The sequence below is a fragment of the Heptranchias perlo genome, chromosome 30 (genome assembly GCF_035084215.1).
Source record: "Heptranchias perlo isolate sHepPer1 chromosome 30, sHepPer1.hap1, whole genome shotgun sequence".
Classification (NCBI taxonomy): domain Eukaryota; kingdom Metazoa; phylum Chordata; class Chondrichthyes; order Hexanchiformes; family Hexanchidae; genus Heptranchias; species Heptranchias perlo.
The window spans coordinates 6689285-6703325 of NC_090354.1; the positions used below are offsets into that span (position 1 = coordinate 6689285).

The window sequence follows — 14041 nt, forward strand, 5'->3', positions numbered from 1 at the left end:
AGACAATACTCCCATTTACAGTGCAAGTAAATTCATGTGTTGAGATTTAAAATCTCTTGACAGCCACTTTACTGATAGATTGGCCACAGTAAAATATTACTGTGACTTTCAAAAAATAGAAACTTTTGCAGTTTTTTTTTTAAACCAGCTTCTTTTGATGATGTTGCATTCACCTTGATCCAATTTTTAGACACAACAAATCACTAATTCATAAGCAACCAGCCTGTTGCAGTGGCTGAGCATTTGAACAAGTGTGAGCTGATCAAAGAGAGTCAGCATGGATTTGTGAAGGGTAAGTCATGTCTGACTAATCTGGTTGAATTGAGGTGGTCACTAACATGGTGGACAGGGGAGTGTCTATGGAGGTTGTCTATATGGACTTCCAGAAGGCATCTGATAAGGTTCTGCACAGGAGATTATTAGTAAAAATACAGAAATTGGAAGCAACCTTGTGACATGGGTTAGTAATTGGTTGGGAAGTAGGAGACAGAGAATAGGGATAAAGGGAATATACTCTGATTGGCGGGATGCGACAAGTAGTGTTCCCAGGGATCTGTACTATTTGATTCCTGGGGCTTTAGCTTTTCATTAATATAATATATATACACACACACACACACACACACACACCAATGACTTGGATGAAGGAATCGAGAGATGTATATCCAAGTTTGCAGATGACACTAAGTTAGGAGGCACAATAAGCTGTGTGAATGGGAGCAGGATGTTACAAAGAGACAGATTAAGTGAGAGGGCAAAACTGTGGCAGATGGAGCTCAATGTGATGAAGTGTGAGGTCATCCACTTTGGATCCAAGAAAGACAAATCAGAATATTTCTTAATGGTGAGAGATTAGGAACTGTGGAAGATCAAAGGGATTTAGGTGTCCAGGTACACAAATCAGTAAAAACGAGTGCACAGATACAGAAAGTAATCAAAAAGAAAAAAATGGCAGAAGGAGAAGCAAAAAATGCAATTCAAGGAGTATTTCAGCAACATTATAAAATAAATAGACAAACAAGAATCAGAATCAATCTTTACAGTACAGAGAGCTTCTGTCTAATTGCATTTGGTTAGGGAAAGGGTTAGCAATGAAAATTATGTAGAGAAGACTGTTTAAAAAAAAATTCATTCAATAATGTCCGGACAGAAATCTTGCAATCACAATATCCAGAGTCTGGATATCTGAAGGGGTGGGGGGAGGGGTGGAATTTAAACTCTTCCCCTCCCGATGGATACCAGGCGGGGGGACAGTTAACATGGAGCGGGAGACACCTACTGGCAACACCCACCCTGTGCCACAATCCTGCTGACTGCAATTTTAAATTACAGGCGTCAAGGGCACACGGCCAAAGCCAGCAGGGTCCTTGTTTAAATATTCGGTTCGGGCTCCGATGACGTCACCGGGGTCTGACTGCAATCTCAACCCCAGGCCTTGGTGGGGAAGCCGTGACGGCATCTCCGCCAGACCAAACCCCTCGGTGAGTGAATCCAGGGCAAGAAGAGGCCCAGAAAATTGTTCATTTTTTGTCGTTTCCTTGTGGTTCAGGAGGTGCAGGAGTGCTCCTCTGGGCCCCACATGGAATCCTTGGGCCTCCCCTACCCCTGACCACAATCCCCTCCTGGTCACTTACCTTAGTGCCGAGGACTGTTCCTTCTTGTCCCCGGTGGTGGCCTCCTGCTGCCTGATTTTAACGGCCGGGCAGCCGCTTCCCAGCCATTTTGGTCAGGAAGTTGGTCAGCGGCACGTTAACGAGGCCTGGTCGTTAGAAACCAAAGCTGAGCCTCACTACTGCTGCTCCCACACAGGCCGGCTGATCGCTAAGCCTCATTCCCGCCCAGGAGATAAAATTGAGCCCTGGTATCTGGCCTCTCAATTGATACCAAAAATCGAGGTAAAGAAATTGGTATGAGGCACACACTGGAAAAACTAGAGAGATGAGGCCAGAGTCTCTCTCAAAACTGAAATGTGAAGATATTAAAGAATTGCAAGTGTTTATAAAGAGCTGAAAGTTTCTACTCTGCAGTGGGTCATGGCGTGATTCAGACATCTTACCGTAACTACTGGAAAAAGCTAAAGATAGATCAAGTTACGGGCCAACACAAGACATTTTTATGTTTTATTTAGTTAGCTTTCCACTGATTCTCCCCTTGCACGACTCACACCATCATTTATTCTCTTCTAGCTAGAACGCCCTGGGTTTGTCAACTTTGCTAGCAGGCACTGAGAAGGGTGGATCTCAGACTTGCCCACACCTGCTCTAAAAGCCGCCTGGCTTCAAAGACACAACCCCTGACTGGTTAGAAGTTGGCACGCTCGCAATGAGTCCCACTGGTAAGGTGGGTGAGTGTTGGTGATATTTGTCGACAAAGCTTGCTGTGTTCACATGACATCCCACTGTCCACCAGCCTTAACCTGCTTACTTTAAACAAAATCAAAATGCTGCGGATGCTGGAAATCGGAAATAAAAACAGAAAATGCTGGAAATACTCAGAAAGGTCATCGGCCTGAAACGTTAACTCTGTTTCTTTCTCCACAGATGCTGCCTGACTTGCTGAGTATTTCCAGCATTTTCAGTTTTTACTTCAGATTATTTTAAAATGTCATCCGAATATGTTAATCATTTGTCTGGTAATATCCCAAAATGTAATTTCTAGGCTAAGGACTTTGTTTTGTTAGAGAGAGTCACTTCCCGCGCCCCCCACCCAGGATGGTACGCCACTGGGCAGTCTTCCATCCACCAGGGAGCATGGCCAAGAACTGCCAATACTCACCAACCTGAAGCTTGGCCATTCTAATGCCAACCAGCCTGGGTCTACTGCTTGTGCTGCCAGACAATACGTCAGATTTTTTTTTAAAGGGTGGGGTTACCATTTTGGGACCCTTTCAGGCAGGTTAGGTTTCTGGAACAGTCAGCCGAAATGCCGCCATATTGGTTGCCGTAGCAATGTTGCTCGTTACAGCAGACACTACACCTGTCGCAGCTCCAATCTTTGCAATCTGGTTGTTGCTTATTCATCTTATTTTTAGTCAAAGGCTCGCAGAAACAAATCATGTGTCATGCTGGATGTGTTGGGTAGAGGAGAGGGAATGCTTTCTCTCACAGAGGGGGTAGCAGGCCAGGATTGCACAGTCAAGATAGAAAATACACAGCAGGCTCTTCAGCCTCTGAAAAGTGAGAAGAAAGGTTAACATTTTAGATAGAGATTCTTCATTAAACGTAATTCTGACAAAGGGTCACTAGCCCAGTGGTGTCTGCGCCCCCCGAGTGTCTGCCCACTGCTCTTTTTCATATAGACTAATGACCTGCACTTGGGTATACAGGGCATAATTTCAAAGTTTGCTGATGACACGAAACTCGGAAATGTAGTGAACAGTGAGTAGGGTAGTAACAGACTTCAGGAGGACATAAACAGACTGGTGAAATGGGCAGACACATGGCAGATGAAATTTAACACAGAGAAGTGTGAAGTGATTCATTTTGGTAGGAAGAATGAGGAGAGGCAATATAAACTAAATGGTACAATTTTAAAAGGGGGAACAGATACACAAGTCTTTGAAGGCGGCAGGACAAGTTGAGAAGGCTGTTAAAAAGCCATACAAGATTCTTGGCTTTATTAATAGAGGCATAGAATACAAAAGCATGGAAGTTATGCTAAACCTTTATAAAACACTGGTTAGGCCCCAGCTAGAGTATTGTGTCCAATTCTGGGCAACACACTTTAGGAAGGATGTCAAGCCTTAGAGAGGGTGCAGAGGAGATTTACTAAAATGGTGCCAGGGATGAGGAACCTCAGTTATGTGGAGAGACTGGGGTTGTTCTCCTTACACTAGAGAAGGTTAAGGGGAGATTTGATAGAAGTGTTCAAAATCATTAAGGGTTTTGATAAGAGTAAATAAGGAGAAACTGTTTCCAGTAGCAGAAGGGTGGGTAACCAGAAGACACAGATTTAAGGTAATTGGCAAAATAACCACAGGTGACAGGAGTAAAAAATTTTTACGCAGCGAGGTTTATTATCTGGAATGCACTGCCTGAAAGGGCGGTGGAAGCAAATTCAATTATAACTTCCAAAAGGATACTGAATAAATACTTGAAGTGGAAAAATTTGCAGGGCTATGGGGAAAGAACAGGGGAGTGGGAGTAATTGGATAGCTCTTTCAAAAAGCCAGCACAGGCACGATGGGCCAAATGGCCTCTTTCTGTGCTATATCATTCGATGATTCTACCCTAAACATTCATCTAATTTTTCTCTTTTCAGATGCTGTTGGACCCACTGTGTTATTTCCAGCATTTTCTGTTTTCTTTTGGTATTCCAACGTTTAAGTGCAATGGGGAATAACCTTAAAATTAGAGCTAGGCTGTTCAGGGGTGATGTCAGGAAGCATTTCTTCACACAAAGGGTAGTGGAAATCTGGAACGCATCTCTCCCTCCCTCTGCCCCCCCACCAAAAAAAAAACTGTCGAGGCTGGGGGTCAATTGAAAATTTCAAAACTGAAATTGATAGATTTTTGTTAGGCAAGGGTATTAAGGGTTACAGATCCCAGGCAGGTGGATACAGATCAGCCATCAATCTAAATGAATGGCGGAACTCTTGTTCCTATTTACAGTTCCACCCCCCCCACCTTTTAATCCCTCTTCAAAAATGGCTGTGTGTGTGTGGATTGATGAATATTCCGCATGTTTTTTGCTTGATTGGGAATCAGGAACTTTTCCTCAGGAGTCTAAATACGTGGGGTAGTGTCCGTGACACATGGTTAATGAAAGAAGCAGCCTTGATGAACAGAATGGGTTTTTGACCATTCACCCAAAGAAAGGCGTTCGGTACTTACCGGTTGCAGGAGGGGTGGGTCTCCGGGTTCCAGTTACATCTCCTAAACTAGAACTTGAGTTTCCACCCGATTTGCTAAAATAAAATTTTGAGAGAGAAAAAAAAAATCAGTAAGATTAATAAATTATCTTTGCAAAGTAAAGAGGGAAAACACAGTGGATTTCTACTGCACTGCCAGCAAAGTTACCAGCTGGTCCTCTGACTTGAAGTTGCAACGTGAATCCCTGATTCAAGCCAAATCTCCATCTCAACCCAGGGGCATAGCCAAGTGCCAATAAAATATCCTACCCAGAGTTGCAGCCTGGCAGTTTGAAGGCACAACTGGATCTGAAGGCAGACTGGTTCAGTTTATGGATAACTGCGAACGCAGATTATAGGGAGGGTGGATAATCGAGGCTTTGCTATACCTTGAAAGTCGTCCTTGCCTCATCTTCTGCTCCTGTTGTAGTCTGATATTTTCTAATTTTACCGGGCTTGGAATGAATCCGACTTCACATCCTTCTTTCACCAGTCGCCCTATCCACCAGTCATTGTTATATTTCTGAAAGAAAAGAAAAAAAAAACTTACCAATTACTATTCTTTCAGTCAGATCTTGGACTCAAAACAAGCAAACTAATACCTGGCAGAATTGAGAAAAAAAAAATTGTGGACAGGTACAAAGACGTGAGAGGTTCCGACAGTTTACCAAACCCGAGGAACGCTATCAGAGCCCTCGGCAGCAAGCCTGGAGCGAGTAACATACCACCTTTGGTAACAGCGAAAGCACAGCAATAGTCACCAGATGGCAAGTGTATCTATCACTCCAATCTCCTATCCTTCAGTGTTTCTTCCACTGCTGTTTCTTATCCTGTTGACTACTTCCTCATCAGTGTATTTTATTCCTTTTTAAGATTCGCTTCCTCAAGCACTAAATTTGGACGAGCAAAAAAAAACAAACGGAAGGAGAAAAGTTCAAACACTTCCTTGTCCGATTGGTCGGAGCAGCTCTTTGACTGCCCCTACCTTGTGGAACAGGGCTGATGGAGCTGATATTGTACTGGAGTAGAATGAAAACTCTTTTACTCAGCCACCAGTGGTTCAGTTATTGTCCCCTGACTCTAGGCACTGGGCTGTATATTTGTACTGTACATGCTGTTTCTATACAGTTTCTCGTTGTCTACAAATGTGGCATCACAATCACAGACCACTTCCACTGCCCAAAATTAGATTTTTATTCTCTTTGTCCGATCTTGATGGCGATTCCAGTGTCCTATCCGTGAACACCATTCCTGGCAACATGCTCCACCTGTTCATTAGCCTCTGTGTAAAGAAATACTTACTGACATCTGATTAAACTTGTTCTCCACAATCCTAAACATGTGTCCTCTTGTCCATCTGTTCTGGCATATTTGAAAGCATTGTTCTGAGTTTATTTTCTCTATCCTATTAAATAGCTTGCATACCTCAAAGATTCCTTCTGAGATGTTCTTTTGGAGGGTCAACCCCAGCCTATACAGTTACACAAAGCCACAGAAGTTTATAACACAGAAGGAGGCCATTCGGCCTACTGTGTCCGTACGAGCTCTTTGCTAGAGCAATCCAAAATTAATCCGACTGCCTCGCCGTCTCCTCATAGCCCTGTATTTCCCTCTGCTTCAAATATTTATCTAATTTTCTCCTAGAAGGTGCAATGATGTCTGCCTCAACTACTCCCTATGGCAAAGCATTCCACGTTCCAACAACGTTCTAGGTGAAAAAATGTCTCCTAATCTCTCTCCTTACTCTCAGTGACCATTTTAAATCGATGATCCCTCATCACCGACTCCCCAACCAGAGGGAATAGTATTCATCCTATCAAAATCTTTCATAATTTTAAAGCCTCTATTAAATCTCCTCTTTGCATTCTCTGGAAGTAGGGGGAAATCAAACAAGGTTTGGCTAAAAGCACTTGGGGCAAGTTATCCTCTGCTGTATAATCTTTGATGTGGAATTTCGCACAGCCAATGAGTTACTTTTGAAGTGTAGTCACTGTTTCAAGTAGGCAAATATGGTAGCCAATTTGCTCACAGCATGATCCCAATAACAGCAGTGAGGCGGATAACTAGTTAATCTGTTTTAGTGTTGTTTGTTGGGGCACAAATGTTGACCAGGACACTGGACGAACTCCCTGCTCTTCAAAGAAAAAGTTCCATGGGCCTTTTGCGTCCACCTCAATAGGCAGACGGGGCTTCGGTTTAATGTCTCATCCAAAGGACAACAGCTCCAATAATCTAACATTCCCTTAGTACCAGCTGATAGTGTGCTGAAGTTTGTCATGTTGCTTGAACGCACAACCTCCTAACCCAGAGGCGAGAGCGTTACCACGGAGTCAGGTTGCTATTTGCATCTCTTGGGCTTCACGCAGTATAACTGCAGTCCAGTTCAAAGCCAGATTTTTAAAAGCTTTTCCAGACGGCAGAGAGGTGACAATCCCACTGGCGCTCTCCTTATGTTAGCATATAGCTGGCATTCAGAGCTCGGTGAGCAGAACAGCACAAGTTTTGCCCTTGGACAAGATTATAATTTTTGTAAGTGAGTTCAAAATCCGGTACATATCGTGCACAATACTCATCACAACTGCAGATGGGGGAAATGTACATTAAGCCACAACGGAAACACAGAGGGTTCTTATACTAAAAGTGCAGGTCTCAGATCAGTACCTGCCAAGTGTGATGCAGGACCAGCCGAACTGAGTTATACTACTAGCTCCATATTACTCTTGTCCAAGGGCAAAACTTGTGCTGTTCTGCTCACCGAGCTCTGAATGCCAGCTATATGCTAAAATAAGGAGAGCGCCAGTGGGATTGTCACCTCTCTGCCGTCTGGAAAAGCTTTTAAAAATCTGGCTTTGAACTGGACTGCAGTTATACTGCGTGAAGCCCAAGAGATGCAAATAGCAACCTGACTCCGTGGTAACGCTCTCGCCTCTGGGTTAGGAGGTTGTGCGTTCAAGCAACATGACAGACTTCAGCACACTATCAGCTGGTACTAAGGGAATGTTAAATTATTGGAGCTGTTGTCCTTTGGATGAGACATTAAACCGAAGCCCTGTCTGCCTATTGAGGTGGACGCAAAAGGCCCGTGGAACTTTTTCTTTGAAGAGCAGGGAGTTCGTCCAGTGTCCTGGTCAACACTTGTGCCTCAACAAACACCACTAAAACAGATTAACTAGTTATCCGCCTCACTGCTGTTATTGGGACCATGCTGTGAGCAAATTGGCTACCATATTTGCCTACTTGAAACAGTGACTACACTTCAAAAGTAACTCATTGGCTGTGAAATGCTTTGGGACACCCTCAGGACATTAGAGCTGTACAGAAATGTAAGTTCTTTCTTTACCTCTTGGAGGTGCTCTCACAATTTTTAACCAGAAAGCAGAGTGTAGTCAGGTTATTGACCCAACTACTGAGTCATGCTACAGGCTTTGTGTGCCCCCCACAACCTCTCCCCCACCCACCAAGTTACTTGGCATGGATGCAAATCAGGTAGAAATATTCCTGATGTCCACCTGGCCAGAAATGTAATACCCGGAACATCTTTGTGACGTTATTGCTCTAGGTCACACATTAGGAAAATGAAGCAAAAAGCAAAGTTCTGGTTGGTGTGCTCCCAAATATTCTCCTGGGATTGAGCCAGTCAATAGAGGCACAAAATTACTGAACTACCAGAAAAGCTGGATCTGAAACAAAGGTGGCATTAGCTTCCTCCTCTACTGAAAATGACAACTTGCGCTGACTGTTTGGAAACTGAGGGCCTAGCACACGTATAAATTACACACATGCATCCAAAGCAGCCTTGCACATGCGCACAAACGCAGCATGCACCCATGCCTATGCGCACAAACACAGCATGCACCCATGCCTAGGCGCACAAACACAGCATGCACCCATGCCCATGCGCACAAACACAGCATGCACCCATGCCTATGCGCACAAACACAGCATGCACCCATGCCCATGCGCACAAACACAGCATGCACCCATGCCTAGGCGCACAAACACAGCATGCACCCATGCCCATGCGCACAAACACAGCATGCACCCATGCCCACGCGCACAAACACAGTAAGCATCCATTTATAATGTTTGCACAGACCACAAAAAATACATTACAAAAGGCCGAGTACTTACTTCTTTGATATGTAGAAAGTCTTTGGATTCGAAAGAAATGGCCATGCCTTGCACAGGGACATCATCATTCTGGGTGGGATTGTAGCCAGCGTTTGTTCGAACAGCAAATGCAACAGTCTTGGTCTAAAACAAAACAAAATATGGAAATACAGCACTGAAATGATGCTGTGGTGATGATCTGTCACTTACTCAACTAACACATAAAATGCACTGAAAAGAGAATCAAAATTCAGAGCACTGTGGCAGTTCGTGCATTAAAGAGCATCACGTTGTGATCACCTTCAGCGCTGAGTTTTCTACCTTGGCTCCATTGCAGTGGGGAACTGTCAAGTGGAGGTCAAGATGCATGAGGCAACATGTTTAGTACCAACTTATTGGTGGTTTGCATTGTGAACCTGCGTGCACTAGCAATCGAGACTGTGCGGACACATTACACGCTGGGCCTTTGCAGCCAACAGAAAGAGAGAAGACTCTAATCCCATCAGTTTGGGCTGAATTCAAACCCAAGTCCGTGTGATTAGCGGACAGCACTCTAGCCAACTACACGACCCAGTCCCCAATCGAACAGAAGAACCTGTCTGGGTTGAATTTGAGCCCAGGCCTCAGGAAGACATTGTTATTCAGTACACCAAAGTCCATTATGTGTCCGCCAGGCACTGGTAGGAAGTTACAAGAACAAACCCAAAGCCAACAAATGTTTATTAAGGTGTGGTGGTCTAAAATGTCTGCCTAAATCCAAACTCCTTGGCTCACGGTGTCAGCCCCTGCAGCTGATCTGTGCAAAAAATCCACCACATCACAGAATTAGTTGGGACAAAAAAATGCACTTCAATCCATTTCGTCTGATCTTTCCAAATTACTAACCCTGCCACCTTCCCATTACATCGCTAATTATTTCTTAAAAGAGTCCAGTGTAATGGTTTATAATCTATTTCAACAACAAGACTGCAGCCTGTCTCAAACTTTATTACAAAATGTCAGCTCACATCTCAGAGTGCATCAAGATTTTAATATCAAACCCACCACTAAATGGCTCCACTCAACTTTATATATATATCATTACATCCAGTGTCCCAGCCTCGACCATCTTTCCAGCCAAGCTGTGGATGCTTTCTGCGTCAAGAAATACTTCGTCTTAAACTTCTTTTCATAACTCCTGAGCCTTTTCTTTTGCTCAGAAAGGTGAGTATTGTCACTGCTGGCGAATGGGACACTTCCCATTTCAGGCTCAGCACCAATCACTCCAGGGTCAGCTATTGTACAGCCAAAGCAAAGCTCCCTCCATTCTGCCGCAATCAATCGGAAAGCAGAAGAGCACCCCATACCGCACAAACGTGGCATTTCTCCATTTTCCAAATGGGAGTTTAAATATCCCGGGCCTCATGCTGCCGAGGCTGGGCATAATTGATGGTCACTCCAGCTCCCCACCTGCCCAAATCCTGCTTCCAATTAAAAGTGCCCCCCCCCTCCCTTTTCCTAGTGTTTCTATCTGCAACAGTGCAGGCTTACATTTTGTGGGAGGGGTACTAATTTTTGTGTTTATCAGGTTTTGAACCCGGCTCGCCAAACACCTTTTCATGAAGACAGTGTTGCTTTAAAAGTTATGGGAAACTTTTAGTAATGGGAATAATTTTCTAGTGTCAGGAAGGAGATGCATACTAAGAAAAGGCCCACAGAGGTACAGGTCGTGTGAGAATTTGCCACTTATCAAGGTTGAATAGAATCTTATAGCACAGAGAGAGACCACTCGGCCCAACATGCCTGTGCCGGCTCTTTGATAGAGCTATCCAATTAGTCCCACTCCCCCCTGCTCTTTCCCCATGACCCTGCAATTTTCTCTCCTTCAAATATTTATCCGATTCCCTTTTAAAACTTAGTATTGAATCTGCTTCCACCGCCCTTTCAGGCAGTACATTCCAGATCGTAACAATTGGCTGCATTAAAAAAAAAATTCTCATCTCACCTCTGGCTCTTCTGCCAATTACGTTCAATCTGTGTCCTCTGGTTACCGACCCTTCTGCCAGTGGAAACAGTTTCTCCTTATTTATCCTATCAAAACCATTCATGATTCTGAACACTTCTAATAAATCTTCTCTGCTCTAAGGAGAACAATCCTAGTTTCTCCAGTCTCTCCACGTAACTGAAATTAACGTGTAATAACTGTTTCGAGAGCCATTAGAGGCAATCGGGATAGGACTCCTGGAGCTATATTTCCCTCAGTTTGTTAATTTTACCAAAACAGGAAGGCATGAGTGTAGAGTGGAGGGGTGGGCGCACTTTACGCTCATGTCTATTTTTCGCTAGAATTATCCAGTGGAGGAAAACACAGCCCTTAGTGCCACGAAAGCGTTCTCGTAAACCAGAGGTACCAAGCACTGCTGACTTTCCGAGGTCACGAGGGGAATTCTTCCCCCGAGTCCTGACCTTAGATGAGCTGACGGGGAGAAGCGTTAAGCGAAAAGCAAGAAAAAATGTCAGTGAAAATTATTCTGGATCCTTAGCTCATTCCTCCTAGTATGTAGTCACAAAGTGACACTACCCAAAGTTTGGGGCCAGGTTGGGTGCCTATCTTGGCCAAGGAATGGGGGGAGAATTGACAGAATGTACAGCACAGAAAAAGGCCATTTGGCCAACGTGGTTCACGCTGGTGTTTATGCTCCACACGAGCAAGTGCAGAAGTGAGTGGTACAGGGAAGAAAGATCTCTGGTTCGATCCTTGGTTTATGTCGAGTTATCTGACCTCAGTCCAGACAGCAGTGGAGGCTAAGGAATGGGATATGTAGACCCATCACCATGGTCAATGTTATTGTTATCATTATCATCAACAGCAAGCATTTATACAACGCCCTTAATACAGAAAAACATCCCAGGGGCACAATAAAATAAAGTCACACTAGACTCTTTCACCGAGGGCCACATTATGCAGTGCATTTACCCACTGAACACTGAGGGAGCCCCTATTTTGCTTGATTCATCGTTCCAGCATTGTGCACTCTTATGATTTAGGACCCCGGGCTTTGGGTTTTATTGAGTGCCTAACACCACATTAGTGCACAGGACAACAAGCCTTTCCTTACAGCAAGTCTGGAAACACGAGATGGCAGAGCAGGCGAGGGAGTGCGAATCTTACCTTTGCCTTCTCAAGTTGTGCCAAAGCCTGTCGCTCAGCTTCTTTGCGTAACGCCTCCCTGTCCTCCTCTAGAGAGATGTCGGAGTCTGATGGACGACTGGTGTAGGAATCAGCTGAACCCTGAGCAGAAAACGGAGAAAAGAAGAAAATATTTTTCAATGCCTTGCTGGCGTGTAGGTTCCTCCACTCTTCTAACATATTGTGATTTGCACTGATGATCATTTTGATACAATAGGATTCACACCTTAAATACACAATGCCCTTTTAAACAAACCCTCAAATTTCATACACAATATTTAAATAAAGTACGGTATCTGTATGGTCATCATTTCGCTTTTTAATTTTGCCACTGAATCTTGCGGTTTTATGGACTTATGTCACTAACATACTTCTCTGCACACTTGAATACGGTAACTGAACATTTGGGTGTTTACCTGGGAACGAGTTACAAGATGGTCATCTACTTGAGTTTAGAAGACTAAGCTTCAGGGCGTTTACAGAGGTACTCTGAACTTTGAGGTTACACAAAACCCGTTACTCCCAATTATTAGTTGCTTGTCCCAATATTGAGTCTCTATGTGAGTGTGTTTGGGGGCGGAGGGAGAGAGAGAGAGAGAGGAGGGGTGGATTCCTCTCTGTTCTGTTGCTGGCTATCGGCACGATCAATGTCCTTGAATTCATTCACAAAAGGATACTTGTGTCCTGTGGTGGACGAAGTCTTCTGTTATGGAAGCTCACCAGAAATTAATGTAAACGTTGTGTATCATGCCTGGAATAAGAGATAGCGGTTATTGGGGGCAATGTAATTTGAGGCGCCCTTGGTCAAATATATTGTCGGGGGGGGGGTTTCCCATCACTGTGTCAGCTGTCGATGGGGACATTTTCGGTTGGGACACTATTGGCGCAGATGCTGCTGGTGTTGGACACTGATGCAGATGTTGTTGGTGCAGACACTGTTAGTGTGTTCCACAATTCACACAAGATTTAAAATAGTCATATGATTATTGAAGATTTATTGAGGAATATTCAGAGTTGATTACAGGGACATTTCATATCCTGGACATATAGCAATAAATTCGACTGCGCATAAGGCACACCAGCAACTGAACACATAACCTAGGCTGACAGACTTCAGTGCAGTACTGCGTTGTCAGAGGTGCTGTTTTTCCCAGATGAGACCGAGGCCCCGTCTGCCCTCTCAGGTGGACGTAAAAGATCCCATGGCAGTATTTGAAGAAGAGCAGGAGGGTACTCCCAGTGGCCTGGCCAACACTTATCTCTCAACCAGCAATATCAAAAATGGATTAACTTGTCATACATCTCATTGCTGTCTTTGATATCTTGCTGTGCACAAATTGGCTGCCACCTTTGACTATAAAACAAAAGCGACGACACTTCAAAAGTAATTAATTGGCTGTCAAGTGCTTTGAACATTCTGGGGACGTGCTATGTAAATGAAAGTTCCTTCTAATCAGTGCGTTTAGCTCAATAATGGTAAATATGGATTGATATATACTGATGCCAATAGGCCTTTACAAACAAAATTCATATTGGAATAGCTTCAAGAGTGGAGGCAGCAGCTAATATTTCAGCTGGGAAGAAGATGCACAAATCTTTACAGATGTGGCCATTGTCCCTATGAGTCTGACCAACAGAAGGCACAGCAGGTAGGACTCGTTCTTCCTTCTCACCAGCAGAGTCCTGTATAATGCTCCACTTGAGTGCCCCCTCTCCTCCCAAAGTGAATCATAGAACCTTACCTCACAGAAGGAGGCCATTCAGCCTATTGTGCCTGTGCCAGCTCTCTGAAAGAGCTTCCAAATTAGTCCCACTCCCCTGCTCTTTCCCTATAGAGCCCTCCAAATTCTTCCTTTTCAAGTACATTTATCCAAATTTCTTATGAAAGTCGCTATTAAATCTGCTTCTACCAC

At 44.1% G+C, this 14041-nt stretch overlaps 1 protein-coding gene across 4 annotated transcripts in view; it reads right to left on the minus strand.

Moving 5' to 3' along the window:
• cacnb1 (calcium channel, voltage-dependent, beta 1 subunit) overlaps window positions 1–14041 on the minus strand; it is a 188995-nt gene that overhangs the window by 29938 nt on the left and 145016 nt on the right. For all 4 annotated transcript variants that reach the window (XM_067968801.1, XM_067968798.1, XM_067968800.1 and 1 more), the window contains 4 exons: window positions 12111–12230; window positions 8981–9103; window positions 5239–5372; window positions 4833–4906 (listed from right to left, as the gene is read on the minus strand). In XM_067968801.1, coding sequence (XP_067824902.1) covers window positions 4833–4906; window positions 5239–5372; window positions 8981–9103; window positions 12111–12230 — 451 coding nt within the window. The remainder of the gene's footprint in view (window positions 1–4832; window positions 4907–5238; window positions 5373–8980; window positions 9104–12110; window positions 12231–14041) is intronic.